We start from the raw sequence: 20256 nt of genomic DNA on the forward strand, positions 1-20256 counted from the left end.
AAGCTTGGTGTGTGCAAAGGGGTGGGGCAATTGCATGTAAGCTTCCCCAAAAATATGTAATTGTTAAAACATTTCAATGTTTCTTTTAAAATATATATTTAATAGGAATAGTTGGACAATATTAAAACAAGAGTTCAGTTCATGTAACAGGTTTGACCTTAAAATGAATCACATAATAATGTTTTGCAATGACAACAAAAAGCAACAAAAATAACTATGGCTTGATGATAATGATGTTGAAAACTTGGAGAAATGTTGGGGTTAAGTGCTGTTAAACTCTGATGCCCTCTTGTGGCACTTTCTAAGTGACATTTAACCCACTGTTCCATGGTAGGCCGTCATTGTAAATAAGAATTTGTTCTTAACTGACTTGCCTTGCTAAATAATGGTTACATTTGAAAAAATAAATCAATTTAAGTGACACATTGTAAACTACCTTCAGTTTTGGGAAATATACAGGTAACGAGTGGAGGACAGAGGAGCCTCTTAAAGAAGAAGTTACAGGTCTGTGAGAGCCAGAAATCTTGCTTGTTTGTAGGTGATCAAATACTTATTTTCCACCATAATTTGCAAATAAATTCATAAAAAATCATACAATGTGATTTTCTGGATTTGTTTTCTCATTTTGTCTGTCATAGCTGAAGTGTACCTATGATGAAAATTACAGGCCTCTCTCATCTTTTTAAGTGGGAGAACTTGCACAATTGGTGGCTGACTAAATACTTTTTTGCCCCACTGTACCTCTTGTGTCTGAGCCGTTGAATTGCGACTCTACTTTGCCTCTCTACTGACGCTTAGCTTGTTTGATTGCCTTGCGAAGGGAATAGCTTCACTGTTTGTATTCGGTCATGTTTCCGGTCACTGTGCCCTGGTTAAAAGCAGTGGTTCGCGCTTTCAGTTTCGCGAGAATGCTACCATCAATCCACGGGTTCTGGTTTGGTAATGCTTTAACAGTTGCTGTGGGTACGACATCGCCGATGCACTTGCTAATGAACTGGCTCACCAAATCAGCATATTCGTCAATGTTGTTGTTGGACGCAATGCGGAACATATCCCAATCCACGTGATTGAAGCAGTCTTGAAGCATGGAATCCGATTGGTCGGACCAGCGTTGAACAGACCTGAGAGCGGGAGCTTCCTGTTTTAGACTCTGTCTGTAGGCTGGGAGCAACAAAATGGGGTCGTGGTCAGCTTTTCCAAAAGGAGGGCGGTGGAGGGCCTTATATGCGTCGCGGAAGTTAGAATAACAATGATCCAGTGTTTTACCAGCTCTGGTTGCACAATCGATATGTTGATAGAATTTAGGGAGACTAGTCTTATCTTCAGATTAGCTAATCTTCAGATTAGCCTTGTTAAAATCCCCAGCTACAATGAATGCAGCCTCAGGATATGTGGTTTCCAGTTTACATAGTCAAATAAAGTTAGTTCAGGGCCATCAATGTGTCTGCTTGGGGGAGGAATATATGCGGCTGTGATTATAATTGAAGAGAATTCTCTTGGTAGATAATGCGGTCAACATTTGATTGTGAGGAATTCTAAGTCAGGTGAACAGAAGGACTTGAGTTCCTGTATGTTCTTATGATCACACCACATCTCGTTAATCATAAGGCATACCACCCCCACCCCTCTTCTTACCAGAAAGATGCTTGTTTCTGTCAAAGTTGACATCAGCAAAACGCTCTCCCACATGACGCCATACATGCCATCTGCCCGGTAAAGTAGAAATGGTACAGTTGAAACCAGGATTCATCTGTGAAGAGCACACTGTTCCAGCGATCGAAGGTGAGCATTTTCCCACTGAAGTCGGTTACGACACCAAACTGCAGGCAGGTCAAGACCCTGGTGAGGACAATGAACACGCAGATGAGCTACCCTGAAACAGTTTCTGACAGTTGGTGGAGAAATTCTTCTGTTCTGCAAACCCACAATTTTATCAGCTGCCCGGGTGGCTGGTCTCACACGATCCCACAGGTGAAGAAGCCAGATGTAGAGATCCTGGGCTGGCATGGTTACACGTGGTCTGCAGTTGTAAGGCTGGTTGGATGTACTGCTAGATTCTCTAAAATGACATTGGTGGTGGCTTATAGTAGAGAAATTAACATTAAATTCTCTAGCAACAGCTCTGGTGGACATTGAATGTTAATTTCTCTACCATAAGCCGCCTCCAACATCCCAATATTGTTCACATTTCATGTAAATGTTGAAACTACATAACAATACTAAATAAACAATTGATCTAGGAAAGTTTTAAGGTAAATCCACTCATAACCACTCATGCCTTTCATTTACAGTGTGAAATTACACTAATATGTGAGAACAATAGTTTTGGTGAACAAATGTTTCATTTTGGCATTATAATAAGATTGGTAGCAACATGGAAAATTGTTGTGGGAATCTGTTGCAGCTCCAGTCAACTACAAAATATGCAATGCTCTCTCAATGGGCTAGCTGGCTAGCTATGTCAATGGCGTGCGTACTGGGAGCGGAGTCAGGTGCGGGAGAGCAGAGAGTTGTGAACAGGCACACACTTTATTTAGGCAGGAGAAACCAACAGACGGACGCCACTGCGTCAAAACCTCTAGCCAATGCAAATGTGCAAACGCGCAAAGTCACAATAATATTGTATAAACACAATAACATACCTTGTGAAATAAAACACGGAAATTAACGCATACCAGCAAAGCATGTCAACATAGACACGTAACACAAAACAATCTCACACAAAGACATGAGGGTGAACAGAGGAATAAATACATGTAGTGTGATTGGAGAATGAAAACCAGGTGTGCAGGGAACAAGATAAAACAAATGGAAAAATGAAAAATGGAGCAGCAATGGCTAGAAAGCCGGTGACGCCGAACGCTGCACGAACAAGGAGGGGCCTACTTCGGTGGAAGTTGTGACAGTAGGAAGCTCTAACCTGTAACATACCTCGTTCACTCTCCTCAGGACTTTAAATGGCCCCACAAACCGCGGGCCCACAAACCGCAGGCAAAGGGGCAGGTTTCGGGTCGAGAGCCAGACCCGGTCCCCTGGTGCGAACACCAGGGCCTCACTACGGGGACAGGCCGTTCTGGTCTTTTGGTGCAGTGCGGCCTGCAGGAGGTGACCATGGGCGGCTTCACATGTCTCCTCCGCACGCCTGAACCAATCATCCACCGCAGGAGCATTGGTCTGACTCTGATGCCACGGTGGCAGAACCGGCCGGTACCCCTATACACACTGAAAGGGGGAGAGGTTGGTGGAGGAGTGGCGGAGCGACTTCTGCGCCATCTCTGCCCAGAGCACGAACGCCACCCACTCCCCCGGCCGGTCCTGGCAATAGGACCACAGAAACCTGCCCACATCCTGGTTCACTCTTTCCACCTGCCCATTACTCTCGGGGTGGAAACCCGAGGTGAGGCTGATCGAGACCCCCAGACGTTCCGTGAACACCCTCCAGACTCTCGAAGTGAACTGGGGACATCGATCTGACACTATATCCTCAGACACCCAGTAGTGCCGGAAGAAGTGTGTAAACAGGGCCTCCACAGTCTGTAGGGCCATAGGGAGACCGGGCAGAGGGAGGAGATGACAGGACTTAGAGAAACGATCCACAACGACCAGGATCGTGGTGTTGCCCGGTGAGATAGGAAGATCCGTCAGAAAATCTACCGACAGGTGTGACCAAGGCCGTTGTGGAACAGGTAAGGGATGTGGCTTATCTCTGGGCAGGTGCCTAGGAGCCTTACACTGGGCGCACACCGAGAAGGAGGAAACATAAACCCTCACGTCTTTAGCCAAGGTGGGCCACCAGTACTTCCCAGTCAGACAGGGCACCGTCTGACCGATCCTCGGATGACCAGAGGAGGGTGATGTGTGGGCCCAATAGATCAACTGGTCACGGCCAGCAGACGGAACGTACTGACATCCGACGGGACACTGGAGTGGAGCGGGCTCTGTATGTAACGCATGCTCAATGTCCGCGTCCAGCTCCCACACGATCGGCACTACCAGGCAGGAGGCCAGGAGAATGGGAGTCTGATCCATGGACCTCTCCTCTGTGTCATACAGCCGGGACAGTGCGTCTGCCTTCACATTCTGGGAACATGGTCTGTAGGACAGGGTAAACACAAAACGGGTATAGAACATGGCCCACCTTGCCTGACGAGGATTCAGTCTCCTAGCTGCCCAGATGTACTTCAGGTTGCGCTGGTCAGTCCAGATGAGAAAAGGGTGTTTATCCCCCTCAAGCCAATGTCTCCACGCCTTCAAAGCCTTAACCACAGTCAACAGCTCCCGGTCTCCTGGGAGGAGGAGTGCGTACAAGAGAGCATGGCTCCTATCCCAGCCTCGGACACGTCAACCTCCACTATGAACGCCAAAGAGGGATCCGGGATCCGGGCTGAGCTTCTTTGAGAAGTAAGCACAGGGGCGGAGCTTCGGTGGCGTGCCCGAGGGCTGAGAGAGCATGGCTCTTATCCCAGCCTCGGACACGTCAACCTCCACTATGAACGCCAAAGAGGGATCCGGATGGGCCAGCACGGGAGCTGAGGTAAACAGAGCTCTTAGGTGCCCAAAATCCCTGTCCGCCTCAACTGACCACTGCAGACGTACAGGACCCCCCTTCAGCAGTGAGGTAATGGGAGCAGCCACCTGACCAAAACCCTGCATAAATCTCCGGTAGTAATTGGAAAACCCCCAAAAATTGCTGCAGCTCCTTTACCGTGGTGGGAGTCGGACAATTACGCACGGCTGCAATGCGGTCACTCTCCATCTCCACCCCTGCGATACCCCAGGAAGGATACTGACTGCTGAAAGATCAGGTATTTCTCAGCCTTGACTTACAGGTCATGCTCCAACAGTCCTCCAAGTACCTTGCACACCAAGGACACATGCTCGGCGCATGTAGCGGAGTATGTCAGAATGTCATCGATATACACCACTACACTCTGCCCGTGCAGGTCCCTGAAAATCTTGTCTACTAAGGATTGGAAGACTGATGGAGCATTCATCAACCCGTACGGCATGACGAAGTACTCATAATGCCCTGAGGTGGTACTAAACGCCGTCTTCCACTCGTCTCCCTCCTGGATACGCACCAGGTTGTACGCACTCCTGAGATCCAGTTTAGTGAAGAAGTGCATTGACTCAATCGCCGTGGCAATAAGAGGTATCGGGTAACTGTACCTCACCGTGATTTGATTGAGACCTCGATAGTCAATGCACGGGCGCAGACCTCCATGCTTCTTCTTCACAAAAAAAATAATTTGAGGAGGCGAGTGAAGTGGAGGACCGAATGTACCCCTGACACAGGGATTTTGCGACATAGCCATAGCTGCCGTCTCCGCTTGTGACAGGGGATACACGTGACTTCTGGGAAGTGCAGCGTCTACCAGGAGATTTATCGCACAATCCCCCCATACAGTGTTTGACCACTCCAGAGCTCTCCCCGGGAGGCATGCGACGAGGGCAGACACTCCCTCCCTTCCCGAAGGAGCTGGGTGAACGGTGGCCGGGTATAGGTCCAGTTGTAAGAGGAAGCCCTGGCACTGTGCTGCCGTCCCATCATACTCCCTGGGAAGGAAGAGACAAATCCCACTGGAACTGGATCCGGACGGGACAGGTAGAGGTATCCCCGGTTGAGCTGGTCAAGGCGCTGGAGAGACTTCCTGTCTCTCCCAGCGGTCCATAGTCTGGACAACGTGATCCACCATGGCATCGAGATGATGCAGCATTGCCGTGTGTTTCTGGACACGCTCCTCGACTCCTCTGACCAGGGTACCTGCTCCTGCTGACTCCATGGTTAGGTGTGAGATTCTGTCAATGGCGTGCGTACTGGGAGCGGAGTCAGGTGCAGGAGAGGAGAGAGTTGTGAACAGGCGCACACTTTATTTAGGCAGGAGAAACCAACAGACGGACGCCACTGCGTCGAAACCTCTAGCCAATGCAAAAGTGCAAACGCGTAAACAGTCACAATAATATTGTTTAAACACAATGAAAATAACACGTGAAATAAAACACGGAAAAAACACGGAAATAAATAAAAAACACGGAAAAAACACGGAAATAAACGCATACCAGCAAAGCGCGTTAACATAGACACGTAACACAAAACAATCTCACAGAAAGACATGAGGGGAAACAGAGGAATAAATACATGTAGTGTGATTGGGGAATGAAACCCAGGTGTGCAGGGAACAAGATAAAACAAATGGAAAAATGCTCAAACAAGGAGAGGGGCCGACTTCGGCGGAAGTCATGACAAGCTAGGTAGCAAATGTAGCTACACGCATTAATAACAAAGTAAATATCTGCATGTAAAATAGCTGGTTAGCTGTAAAATCGCCAAAACAAACTAGACTATCAATTTAGGAGCCTACAATCTCACCATGTTCAATCTGCTGATCGATGTGCCTCACGGATTGGAGTCTGACATTCACAATGGCAGATATACTTTTGAGGAGATGGGAAATGTTGCCCATGCTACGCCAATGGGCCGCGCGGTGCATTCTGGGCGATTCTGGGAAGAGGAGCGCTCTCCTTCAAGGAGCGAATGGTAGTCTATTGGGCGCCAGCTCAAAAACCCAACGTTAGCACGAATTTCGTACAACATTACAAATATTTTCCGAGATGTAAGTGTAACAGTACTCTTCTTGCGTTGTGTACAATCAGTCATCGACACGGAACTCCAACATGTAGCACCAGTCATGTAGATTTATTCTGATAGGAACGGCACAAAATTGCACGTCATGCAATGCACGTCTCACCATCCAACTCTGCACTCACGCACTGTACAAAATATATGAACCCCCCCCCCCACCAGACACAGTAAGTTGCTAGCTAGTACTGGCGGGAATTCTTTACAACAAAATGCACAACAAATATTCTCCAAAAACCGCTGCATCTTATGTGTGATGTTCGAATAACATTTACAAACAATTTGATATAAATTGTACATTTAAATCATCACTTGAGAGTATAAAAATCACTTTTGATGTACAGTGCTTTGCAACCAACAACTTACCGCTGGTTTGGTGCTTGTTCACTGGGACGATTCTAACTGGAACATCCCCCCCCCCACCTCGTAAGCAAGCTACACAAACCAGCCAATAAGATGCCATGTTGAGTAGGTGAAGGCAAGACAAACTCAAACCAAAAACCCATTGGCTTAACAATAAAGTGGCAAGGGGAATCACCAATATAACCCTGTTACATAAGATAACTAATTGCTCTCTATAATATCGTATAACTTTGGAATCGACATTACATACTTTCGAGGAAATAGGCACGTTTCTTGACATATACACTGACTTTGAGAAGGGATTGCGTGACCATTAGCTTAGCAACCGCGTGAAGCCTCATGACAATGTGAACGCGATTGGTCGACAGTTGGCTGGGTGGGGTATTATACGTTCCTTCATTCATTGGATTACTATCTCCTTTCTATAATATCTCTGGCAAGGGCACCATGCAATGCATCCTGGACTAAAGAGGCAGACAAATAGGAAAAAGTGGTAGACACTCCTGTATATTACAAAAATATTATCAATGGCTGATTCGAGAGAAGACATTCTCCCGAGTTATTATATCGGCCAGTATTGAAATCTGACGTGTGATTGGCGTTTTCGCAATCTAAAAGTCATGCTCCTATTCACTTCCAGTGTAGTGAGAGTGATTCTATCACAGTGCTATGTCATACCGGACGGATTTCTGCCTGCTTGAATGACAATAACTCAGATACACATGAAAACATGAAATGACCCAGGGAATCGATAGAACATCACTCGGAGATGCACAAAAAACAATATAACATTCAAAATGGGTGAACCTTTCCTTTACGTAGCTGCTCTTTTCTTCATTAGCATGCTGATGATTTTGAGGCTGTTAATATTGTGGCACTTGGCATAATGTTTTCATTGTGTGATAGATAGCAAAGTTATATTGGGTTTATTTTCATCTGCTAAGACATTGAATACATGTTGTTTACTATATTTAGTAAATTGAGTATGTTTAGTTTGGTTTCTCTGTGGGCTATATCAGTCCTCTAATACAATACTATTAAAGGCCGAGTGCACTACTTTTGTGAAACATTCTTCAAAAAATGATATATTTGTATTAATATATATATTTGTATTATTTTCAGAACCCCTACTTCCCGCAGGCTCACTGGCATGAAAGGTGAACACCCTATGCTTTGCACCAATAGGGTTAACCCACTTGACGGGAATTGTAATGTGGCTCATAAAGCAACAAAAAAAAAACGCTACAATGTTTTTTTTTAACATATACCTGATTGCTAGAGAGCCCAGCCTTGACTGTCTAATCATGTATTGAACTCAGTGTTCATCATCAAGTGTCATCATGAATGTACAACAATTCCAGAAGCATAGTGCATTTTACCGTGCCTAAAATTGTTATGCAATACTGCAGTACAAGTGTATTGATGTAGGCCTAATAGTCAAAAAGTAAAACATGACAGGTAACCTGAAAACTACTGTACAGATTTTTTTGTGTGTGTGGTGGTGGTGGGGTGTGTGTGGGGGGGGGGGGGGGGGGGGTTCTTATTTGCATAGGAGATGACTAATGAAAATGTGCCAGTGCAGGAAAGCTAAGACCCTGATGATTTAAACCTAGTGCTGCATCCTAGAAGCCCTTACTGTAGACTTTTAGGTCTGGATTTGGAGACATTCCTTGCCAGAACAGCCGTGCGAGCTGACGGGAGGGGCGGGACAGAGGGCTACCTAACAATCGGAAAGTAGCAGCCTGAGGTACTACCAGACTTCTTTGCTTTGGAGGTGTAGATCGGCCAAACTCGACTACAAGCTTTCAGTTGAATGGGTCAACCTCGCTGTGCATCATTTAAATGCTCTTTTTAGCGCGCCATCCATAGCAAATCCTATTTTCCAGTTTAAATCTAATGCTTCAGACTGGCAAGTAAACAAGGACAAACTGAATGTGTAACTGTTTAGGGGAGACTCAAGGAAAGATAAAACAGCGGGACATGATGACTGAGAAAGAATCGGCAACAGACAAGATAATAGCAGGTAAAACGCTTTCATTTTTAAGGCTATCCTTCAAAGGGCCCTCTCTCTACCTATTATTTCAGTCTCAAAGCTACACAGTAGGTGCGCTCATTATATCCGTGGCGGTGCGCATTAGAGCCTTTGAGATCTTGCCAGGAGACTCCTTTTCCGTTTTCACGTTTGATGTTGGGTTATAGTCGTCCAGGCAATGTGATGGCAATGATATATAGAGGCATTCGCTCCTTTTAAATGTATTTAGCTATACAAGGTTTATAATGAAGCTATTATTGTAACGCGTATAGGCTACAGTCGTGTGGCCATACAGTTTCAAAATAGCTCTGCCGCAACATGGAGGAAATATGATAATCCACCTGGACAGAAACACATTTCATTATTAGAATCATTATTTTACTCTGAAGAATATTTCCACTACAGCCCCAGAAAATCGCCACCAGTCGCGTTTAGACGCCCCTTTTCCTTGGGCAGAAAAGGTACGCTCAGGCAGTAGGGTTTGGTCCTCCATAACCGTGCAGAGTATGGTCACATGGTCAGTCCCACGGGAGGTTTGACTCAATGCAGCAAAAGTATGCTTGCCCTACTATCATCCTAGGTATAGCAGCAATGTCGTTAAAACGTCGGATTGTAAATAAGAATCGCTATATAATCTGAATTGATTAAAAGCAGCGATTCCTCTATTATGGGACAAATTATATTATTACAATCTCAACCAGTGCTCTTATTTTCATGTTGTTTTACTTATTTGACGTTTTCTTCTAAGTTTTCATGTCCCAACATGTTATTTAGGAATAGGAATATTGACTTTTATTTCCATCACCCACAAGCTTCACAGAGGTGTCATATCTGCTCCACAGCAGGACAGTAAATCACGTGACACCTCTCCTATGATGTAATATGGGGGTGTAGATTAATCGTGCACAGTACAGTAGGCCCTACAGTGCATTCGTAAAGTATTCAGACCCTTTCCCTTTTTTGACGATTTCCCAAAATGCTATAAAGGCCTAAATAGTATCATTGATGACTTTAGAGTATGGTTACATTTCACCTGCTCTGTTAAAACCTTTAGAGGGTGTTTTTTTCCACTGTGTGATGAATTTACTATGTATTATGTTATGGTGTTCATTGTTGATCCAGACAACATATCAACAAACATGCAAGCATTTGACTGGGAATCATTTACTGGGTTGTGACAGGGTGCTTCAAAAGCTTTAAACAGGCTATGCATTTTACAAGCACGACACTATTTGGGCAGTGCTGCCCATCCTAATCTCTCCTGCCAGGCACTCCTGACATTGTGAAATGATGGGTGGGGTTGTGCATTAACTGCACTTCAGTGAGCTCAGCTGCACATAGGGATGAGGCAGACGCAGTGGGACATTGCCAGATCTGTCCCCCCTAACCCCAAAACACATGTAAATATTTGCCTATAAATTGTGCCTATCTGTATTATACTAATGATATATTTTTTAAGTATTATATTCTAATGAGCCGTTTACTTTATGTTTGTATTCATATCTTTTATTATTTCATTTTGTTGTTGCATTGTCGAAAAGGAACCTGCAACTAAGGATTTTCTTGATGTTGTATACCATGTGTCTCCCGTGCATACAACTAATACAACTTGAAACTTTATCTGAAGAGAGACTGCCGCTCAGTCTGCACAGCACCAACCAATCATATTTTGGAATGGGAAGTGCGGACGGCTACCTCAGCCTCACTGATATAGAGGTTGCCAGCACAGTCACTGTGGAATCGATCAATATGTACACTTGAGCTTTGCAGCAGAACGATTGCCTGGTTACCCAAACTCCTTGCTGCGGCCAAATTCTATGCCACGCCCACCGACATTAGTTAGTACTCCGCAATGATTCTGGATCTGAGAATCTCCTCGGCGATTTCTAGAATGCATACACATTCTAACTATTCTGATTGGTCCCAGAAATCGATTGGTTTGGCCAGAGCCAGAACATACGTAGGTAAATTGGCATTTTTTTAAACATTTCATTGGCTTTGATACTCTGATTAGTTTGAGATTATCCCATCACTGATGACTTTGTTTGGTACAAGACCCCTCATTCTGATGTCACCACAAATTACTTCAACGATGGCAGTCTCAGACTGAGGTATGTAGCGAATATAGAGCAGCGGAGGAATTCAGTTTGAGTCGTCAGGCAAGCAGAACGGGACAATGGAGTCCCCATACTATTCAGGGTGTGGTCACAGTCAGTGGAGCAGCACATGTTCGTATAGTAATGTTGAACCTTTTCAGATTATTGATATGCAGTGTTTGGCTAATATTAGGCACTGTAATTGTGTGCAGTAAAATGTGTGAATCTGACAAATGGACATAAATTAATATTGCACTCAGCTGATTACCTGAGCTACAAGTACTCAAGTACCTATTAGTGTGCTGATACAAATCCCAAAGATGACAAATAGCATCTAAACCCTCTGATACTGCTTGTAGACACAACCAAAACTGCAATGATCTGTTTCAAATTATCAGTACTTCTAATTGCTGTTGTCACTATCATAACTTGCTAAGCACATTTTCTGTTCTACGCTTTTGCTCAAGTAATTTATTTTAAAGAGCAAAATCCCAAACTATTTTGGACTGGCTTTAGCTAAGTGAGAACACCCAGTGACCACACTAACAGAGAGCTTTGTGTTCCCTTAGGGATAGCCACACATGTTCTACACATTTAAGGTGGAGAGAGAAAGGGAGAGATCAGAGAGGGATGGGGGAGTCATACTCAGACATTTATTTGGTTGGATTGTGATATTAATGTGATCACAGATTCCAAAATGCACAGATTCATCTTGTGTTGCCTTTGTAGATAGCATTGGTGACAGCTAGATGCAATGAGGCGTTAACCTAAAAGGTGACAAATACAAAAGTCATCTATAACCAACTAGTTCATGCAACAGTCAGTCATACATTCGTGTCTAATCAATGCTCTAAACATCTGAAAGCGTTTCAGTCAGCCCCAGTGTTTTTCTGTGGGTGGATTCTCCAGATCGACTTGTACTATGATCTAGGAATTCAATCAGCTTCACTGTGATCGCCAACTTTTAGCCCAGTCGTAAAGCCCAGTTTTCCTCTGGTCTGCTGAGCTGCACAAAGTGGACCTCATCACTGGGCTATTTTCTGTGTGCTCTGTCCAGCTGTTCTACAGAATATCCAAGTACTTACGGACACTCCCACACATGTGGCTCCGGCCAACCAATGTGTGATGCCTTCTCATCAATTTCACTGAGAGGAGAGAACCGTTGGAGAGTATTTTTAAAGACTAGGGTCAGCGTTGCACATTCCATGCATTCAAGGAACCAATCTTGAGTATCAATTAACAAAAGAGTGTAAATGTGATGAGGTCAGACGACATTTCGGAGAAGACATTGAAATGCATTGAGTTTATTGAGAAATGCATTGAGACCTTTTATCATAAGATAGCATTGTATGAATCACTACACGGTCATTCAGGTCATAAATCAGCTGGGTGACTAATAGGTGAACAGCAACAAGCATCGAAAAGGACTATACAATATAATACCTCAATGTGGCTCAGCACATCATGAGCAGTCAAAAACAAATTGATCCACAGGTGTGCTGTCATCATTGCACTCACAAATTCTGTAAACGAAAGATGGCGCTGCAATGGATAGTAGCTGTCATGTGTTTTTTTATATACTGATCTTAACTTTTTTTGCACATAATGTCTCAGCCATCATTTCCTATGATCTCATACCCCTGCACATCGACTCGGTACTGGTACTCCCTGTATATAACCATGTTATTTTTACTCATTATTTTTATTCGATATTCACTGTGCATTTATACCTCATGTCACTAGTTCAATTTTATTTGTATCTTTAACTCTGCATTGTTGGAAAAGGACCCATAAGTAAGCATTTCACTGTTAGTCTACACCTATTGTTTACGAAGTATGTGACAAATAACATTTGATTTGATTTAGTGACACACAACATTTTATGTTCCCATAGAAACCAACACATTATTGTCTTCTTGCAGAAGTAAGCTAGGCATTTATACAGCACAACACATGTAGTTTTACAACTCAAGGGCAGCTGCATGCTACAGCAGTGATAAAGCTGTTATCATTTTAAACATGTACAGCCTCTGTACGAGACTTTGAGCTCTAGTATACAATTGCCCTTTTTCACTTGAAGCCATTGTTGGCATCCAAGTACATGGGGGTTTTGGGGGTTGGTGGCTGGGCAAGGGGTTGAGGCCAGGGGAGGGGGTTAGGATGCAGTCAGAGGTGGTTTAAGACCTCAGGCATTAACGACTCTGTTTGAGGTCAACCCAATGACTTAGAGTCCCTGAGACAAGAGTGGGAGGGGGGCTGAATCTGATGGGCCAGGGCCAGACAGGAAGTTGTCTTTCAGCTCCACAGAGGCCCTAAGGTCAAACAGATCCAGTAGCTACTCCAAGACGAGACACACACCAGAGGGCCCACCATGACACAGGTGTGTTCTCTCAATCAAAGATATCTTTCATGTTGTGACTAGGTGGTAATGGGTGACATTAATCACATCACAGGGTCACATTTTTGTTATAGGTATTCCGTGTGGGTAACAGTTCACATTAGTTGGTTTTATACCAATAATGTTGTTATTACTACAGTAATAACATGGTTGCTACATTTGATGGAGGTTGAAAATAATTACAATTGGAAGGCAAATAAACTCGGAGGGGACAAGAAGTCCAATGCTCGGCACTATGTCATGACTAAGATATTGGCTTTGTTTACCCTCCAGAGGAGGCACCCATTCTGTTTTGGAGTAGGCGGTGCAGGGGGAGGGAGGCGCTTTGCACATGCCATTGGATTGTCGATGTGAAAATAAGACCTAAACAGCTGTTAGACATCAGCAGTCTGACATCATTTTTTTCGATTACCCAAGAGGCCTTTCATGAAAATACTGTAATCTCCGTCTGTATGTGTCTCTCTCTCCTCCATCAAACACAGTGTACTCCACAGAAAGCTGTACTCTGTACTCTCACCACGGTACTCTTTGTACTCTCACTAGTTCAATGTTAGAAACCAAAGCCTACTGAAGCACAAGCCTGTTTGATGTCCAATGTAGCCTAATTGGTTGCATGTGTTTCAGTGGTATTCCAAGAATGTAAACACGGAATGGGTTACTGTTTCTTCACATCTCTCACTCCCATCCTGATGCTGTCAGATACAAGCTCTTCCTCATACCACAGCAATGTTTACATCCCATTGCAATGTCTACTGTACATCCACCTTTCAAAGTGTTTGGGACCTGTGTTCCCTTTGACAGATTTACGTAAGAACCTTTACTGAATGATTCAGTTGCTCTTAACTACCTCAGTTCAAACACAAAAAACAGCAACAATTCAGGACAACTTAAAAACTCACAAAAGTTGAATATATGGTGTGCTGGTTGATGACTAGTTTAGACTTGATGGGATTACTTTCATAGGGCCGTTCCACCAATTCGGTGCTTTTTGAGAAGCATAAGTTGGTAAAAAATATATATGTATTGGATTTCACCTAATTTTAACATTGTGATAAAGAGCACATGTTCAGCAACATGAAAAACATGATTTCCCATTTCAAGAGGTTAAATTTAAAAAATACTATAGAAAGTGCCTATTAAGTGCTAAATAAAATAACAGGGTTGATGATTTCATCGTAGTCAGCCATAAATCATCTTGTGATAGGGGGAATGGATGCTTGTTGTGTTCAACAGGGAATGGTAATTGAATGCAAGCTACACCCCACCCCCCGAAAAATCTAGCTTGTCTATTTACTGGTTGACCTGTTATGCTCGACCCATTCAGTTTTTCACCACAAAACACTAGAAAATGGCCAAAAATAGTTGAACCAGCTCACCTGCTTTAATACTATGATTTGACTATGTTTCTTTTGAAATAAGAGTTCAGTTCACTTAATAGTTTGACCTTAAAATGAGGGACAGATGTACAGTTGAAGTCGGAAATTTACATACGCTTAGGTTGGCGTCATTAAAACTCGTTTTTCAACCACTACAAAAATGTATTGTTAACAAACTATAGTTTTGGCAAGTGAGTTAGGACATCTACTTTGTGCATGACACAAGTAATTTTTCCAACAATTGTTTATAGACAGATTAGTTCACTGTATCACAATTCCAATGGGTCAGAAGTTTACATACACTTAGTTGACTGTGCCTTTAAACAGCTTGGAAAATTCTAGAAAATGATGTCATGGCTTTAGAAGCTTCTATTAGGCTAATTTACATCATTTGAGTCAATTGGAGGTGTAATGTGGATGTATTTCAAGGCCTACCTTCAAACTCAGTGCCTCTTTGCTTGACATCATGGCAAAATCAAAAGAAATCAGCCATGACCTCAGATTTTTTTTTTTTACCTCCACAAGTCTGGTTCGTCCTTGGGAGCAATTTCCAAACGCCTGAAGGTACCACGTTCATCTGTACAAACAATAGTACGCAAGTATAAACACGATGGGACCATGCAGCTGTCATACCACTCAGGAAAGAGACACGTTCTGTCTCCTAGAGACGAACGTACTTTGGTGCGAAAAGTGCAAATCAATCCCAGAACAACAGCAAAGGACCTTGTGAAGATGCTGGAGGAAACAGGTATCAAAGTATCTATATCCACAGCAAAAGAAGTCCTATATCGACATAACCTGAAAGGCCGCTCAGCAAGGAAGCAGCCACTGCTCCAAAACCACCATAAAAAGCCAGAGTACGGTTTGCAACTGCACATGGGGACAAATGTCCTCTGGTCTGATGAAACCAAAATAGAACTGTTTGGCCATAATGACCATCGTTATGTTTGGAGGAAAAAGTGGGAGGCTTGCAAGCCGAAGAATACCATCCCAACCGTGAAGCACTATCCTGTTGAAGCAGTATCCTGTTGTGGGGGTGCTTTGCTGCAGGAGGGACTGGTGCACTTCACAAAATAGATGGCATCATGAGGAGGGATAATTATGTAGATATATTGAAGCAACATCTCAAGACATCAGTCAGGAAGTTAAAGCTTGGTCGCAAATGGGTCTTCCAAATGGACAATGACCCCAAGCATACTTCCAAAGTTGTGGCAAAATGGCTTAAGGACAACAAAGTCAAGGTATTGGAGTGGCCATCACAAAGCCCTGACCTTAATCTCCTAGAAAATGTGTGGGCAGAAATGAAAAAGCTTGTGCGAGCAAGGAGGTCTACAAACCTGACTCAGTTACACCAACTCTGTCAGGAGGAATGGGCCAAAATTCACCCAACTTCTTGTGGGAAGCTTGTGGAAGGCTACCCGAAACGTTTGACCCAAGTTAAACAATTTATAGGCAATGCTACCAAAAACTAATTGAGTGTATGTAAACATCTGACCCACTGGGAATGTGATGAAAGAAAGAAATGCTGAAATCAATCATTCTCTCTACTATTATTCTGACATTTCACATTCTTAAAATAAAGTGGTGATCCTAACTGACCTAAGACAGGGACTTTTTACTAGGATTAATTGTCAGGAATTGTGAAAAACTGAGTTTAAATGGCTAAGGTCAAATCAAATTTTATTTGTCACATACACATGGTTAGCAGATGTTAATGCGAGTGTAACGAATTGCTTGTGCTTCTAGGTCCGACAATGCAGTAATAACCAACGAGTAATCTAACCTAACAATTCCACAACAACTACCTTATGGGTTAGGGCAGTGTGCAGTGTGGTTGCAATTACCTCGTCTGTGGACCTATTGGAGCGGTAGCATAAGATTACCAGGGGTACCAATGTAAGACATAACACGTAAAAAAATAAAAAATACTGCATAGTTTCCTAGGAACGCGAAGAGAGGCGGACATCTCTGTCGGCGCCGGAAGTAGGAAAGAAGTGTATGTAAACTTCCGACTTCAACTGTAAATTATTCACTAATCACATTAAATAAATAATTATCTTCAGAAATGACTTTGTCAAAGCAACATAATAACTAGGTATTTACAGTGATGGTGAAAACTTGGAGAAAGGTTGGGGTTGAATGTGTTAAAATCTTCCTAGAAGGGTTTACAGAGGGACATGTCAAAATGCAGAATTGTGGCACTTAGGAAGTTTGTTTTCATATAAAAAAAATCGGATTTATTGAATTGTTGATGTGGTCTATATTAAAGGGTTCTTCATTTGTTAATACTTATATATCAAAGGGATGCAAAAGGCACTCTTTTCGTGGAAAGACCCAATAAACAACTTGGCAGATTGTCAGACAACTAAACTCAAAGCACCATCGCTATGTGTAACCCATGTGTTCAGTTTAACACTGAAATGGATGATAGCACGAAAGCACTGATAACAAGGGTCATTGCCGAGCAGATGTTGCTGTTAGAGGATGCTTTTGAGCGTGCAGTGTTAACTTGTCTGCAATACGTAAACAATGGGCAGCTATTTTTATCTGTTGTGTATCAAATTTAATTGTCTTATTATCAGACATTGTCTTATTATTTCGTTTTGGCTTTGTTGTTATCCGGGTTTCCAACATAGAGAGAGGAAGGAAGTAAGGCCATTGTTCTTTGGAGAGGTTTTATCAATTTCCTCAGTATGACCTAAACGCTGTGCCCTTGTAGGAAACCAGGCTCACTCCTTTCTTTCAAATTCCTCTTACCATTGTTCCATATTCTTGTTTTAGTAGTAAGGCCACAGACTAAGGACTTTTACATCATTCTCATGTTTGATCTAGGTTATCTATCCAATGTGTGCCGTTGAAGCTTGGCTTACATGTAATTTTGAAGCGCTACATGAATTGGAAATTGGAATAATGGACTAAAAAGAGAACCAAGGGAGGCTATAGGGCAGGGTTACTCAAATGCTATTTGATAATGTCCGCTCACACCAATTTCCTAGGTGGCAAGGGTCCGGATAGATATTATAATTTGTCAGCATAGTACCACCCCCCACCTCACAACCCATGCAACCACAAACTGTTGACACCGCTCTTGTTGGCGGAGAGAACATTTAGCAGTTTTAAAACACATTTCCTGCAATTCTACACATTTTGCCATGGGGTGAAGATAATGTTTTTGTTGTTATTATTGTTGTTTTACCCCCCCAATTTCGTGATATCCAATTGCTGTAACAGAATTCGTCCTCCTCTGACAAGAGGAGTATGAGAGATCGGACCAATATGCAGCGTGGTAAGTGTTTGTCATGTTTTAATGAACAAAATCACTGAACATGAAAATACAAAATAACAAATAGACAGAAAGACAGAAACGAAAACCGAAACAGTTCCATGTGGAACATACAGACACAGAAAACAATCACCCACCAAACACTGGTGGGAAAAGGCTACCTAAGTATGATTCTCAATCAGAGACAACTAACGACACCTGCCTCTGATTGAGAACCATACCAGGCCAAACGCAAAATACAACATAGAAAAACAAACAAAGACTGCCCACCCCAACTCACGCCCTAACCATACTAAAACAAAGACAAAACAAAGGAACTAAGGTCAGAACGTGACAATTGCGATCCAATTACTGTCTTGTCTCATCACTGCAACTCCCCAACGGACTCGGGAGAGGCGACGGTCCTCCGAAACATGTCCCGCCAAACTGCTATTCGTAAAACCTGCCCGCTTAACCCGGAAGCACCAATGTGTCGGAGGAAACACTGTTCAACTGACGACCAAAGTCAGCCTGTGGGCACCCGGCCCACGCTTGAGCCAAGTAAAGCCCGCCCACAGCCAAACCCACCCCTAACCCGGACGACACTGGGCCAATTGTGCACCACCCTATGGGACTCCCGGTTACGGCCGGTTGTGACACAGCCAGGGATCGAACCCAGGTCTGTAGTGACTCGACACAGTGCCTTAGACCACTGCACCACTCGGGAGGCCCCCTCATTTTGCAGTTTTAAAGCTAATTTCCTACAATTCTACTACACATTTTGCCATGTCTTATGTGCATTCGTATGATACCTGAGTGACTCAACAAATCATTGCGGGCCCTCTGAGGGACGAGGGCCCCATCGGCACATTATCTGGCCATGGTTACTACAAGATTTAGATAGCTGTTTGTCTAACTTAGACTACCTACCTACATACAGTACCACTCCAATGTTTGGACACGCCTACTCATTCCAGGGTTTTTAATTATTTTTACTTGTAGAATAATAGTGAAGACATCAAAACTATGAAATAACACATATGAAATAACACATATGGAATCATGTAGTAGCCAAAAAAGTGTTAAACAAATCAAAATATATTTTATATTTGAGATTCTTCAAAGTAGCCACCATTTGCCTTGATGACTGCTTTGCACGGTCTTGGCATTCTCTCAACCAGCGTCACCTGGAATGCTTTTCCAACAGCCTTGAAGGATTTCCTACATATGCTGAGCACTTGTTGGCTGCTTTTCCTTCACTCTGCTGTCCAACTCATCCCAAACCATCTCAATTGGATTGGGTCAGGTGATTGTGGAGGCCAGGTCAGAAAATGTACATTGACATTGAGCGAGCCTTGACAAACTGACAAATCTGTGTATGTTTATTGTTGCGCCACTGTTCCCACCATTTCCTAGCCGCTCCCCTGCTCAGTGGGCCAGTCAAAAGCACAAGATGTGTAGCCACTGAGCTGTGTACTTTGAGGCTCCTCAGACAACTGATGTGCTGCTGTCAAAGTGTCACACTGATTTACCTCCAGACCGATCTAGAACAAGGACTTCTTTCTCTAAAAGGTCCGGCGGGGAGCCGCTAGCTGGACATGTTTATTTTACTATGCAACAGTTAAGCAGATGTCCCTACCTCCCCGTCTCCTCCGCTCTGTTTGGAGGATACCCTGAGAGGGCATTCATGGGTACTTTCTCAGAGAAACCATGTGGTTTCTGTGTTGCACATTGACCATTGGAAATATGCAATACAATACAATGGTTGGAAGTCCCTCAATTTCTCACCAGTTATATTAGCTAATTTTTATCCCTCTCATGCCATAGAGTTTATATTCCTTGACATATAGGCCTACACCATTTTTTCTCTGCAGATAATGTAGGGGAAAGGTAGAGCTATGCATACAGTATCTATAGCACCATAGCAGGTGAGGATATGCTGATCAAGATAAACCTAGTTGTGTTCTATGGTAATCAGTTTACGCTTCACTCAGTGGAGCGGAGGTTTATTTCTGTCTTATCTGCAGATTCTCCACTGCTGGGATACCGTTTGACCTTGAGCTGCAGTAGACGCATATCTAAAGATTGA

General features: G+C 43.4%; 1 protein-coding gene across 2 annotated transcripts in view; it reads left to right on the plus strand.

The window, feature by feature from the left end:
• The first annotated feature begins 8609 nt into the window (after window positions 1-8609).
• hspa12a (heat shock protein 12A) overlaps window positions 8610-20256 on the plus strand; it is a 44100-nt gene continuing 32453 nt past the window's right edge. For both annotated transcript variants that reach the window (XM_020495132.2, XM_020495133.2), the window contains exon 1: window positions 8610-9026. In XM_020495132.2, the coding sequence (XP_020350721.1) occupies window positions 8936-9026 (91 nt within the window). In that variant the 5' untranslated portion in view covers window positions 8610-8935. The remainder of the gene's footprint in view (window positions 9027-20256) is intronic.

This window comes from Oncorhynchus kisutch, linkage group LG11 (assembly GCF_002021735.2).
Source record: "Oncorhynchus kisutch isolate 150728-3 linkage group LG11, Okis_V2, whole genome shotgun sequence".
In the NCBI taxonomy this organism is placed as follows: domain Eukaryota; kingdom Metazoa; phylum Chordata; class Actinopteri; order Salmoniformes; family Salmonidae; genus Oncorhynchus; species Oncorhynchus kisutch.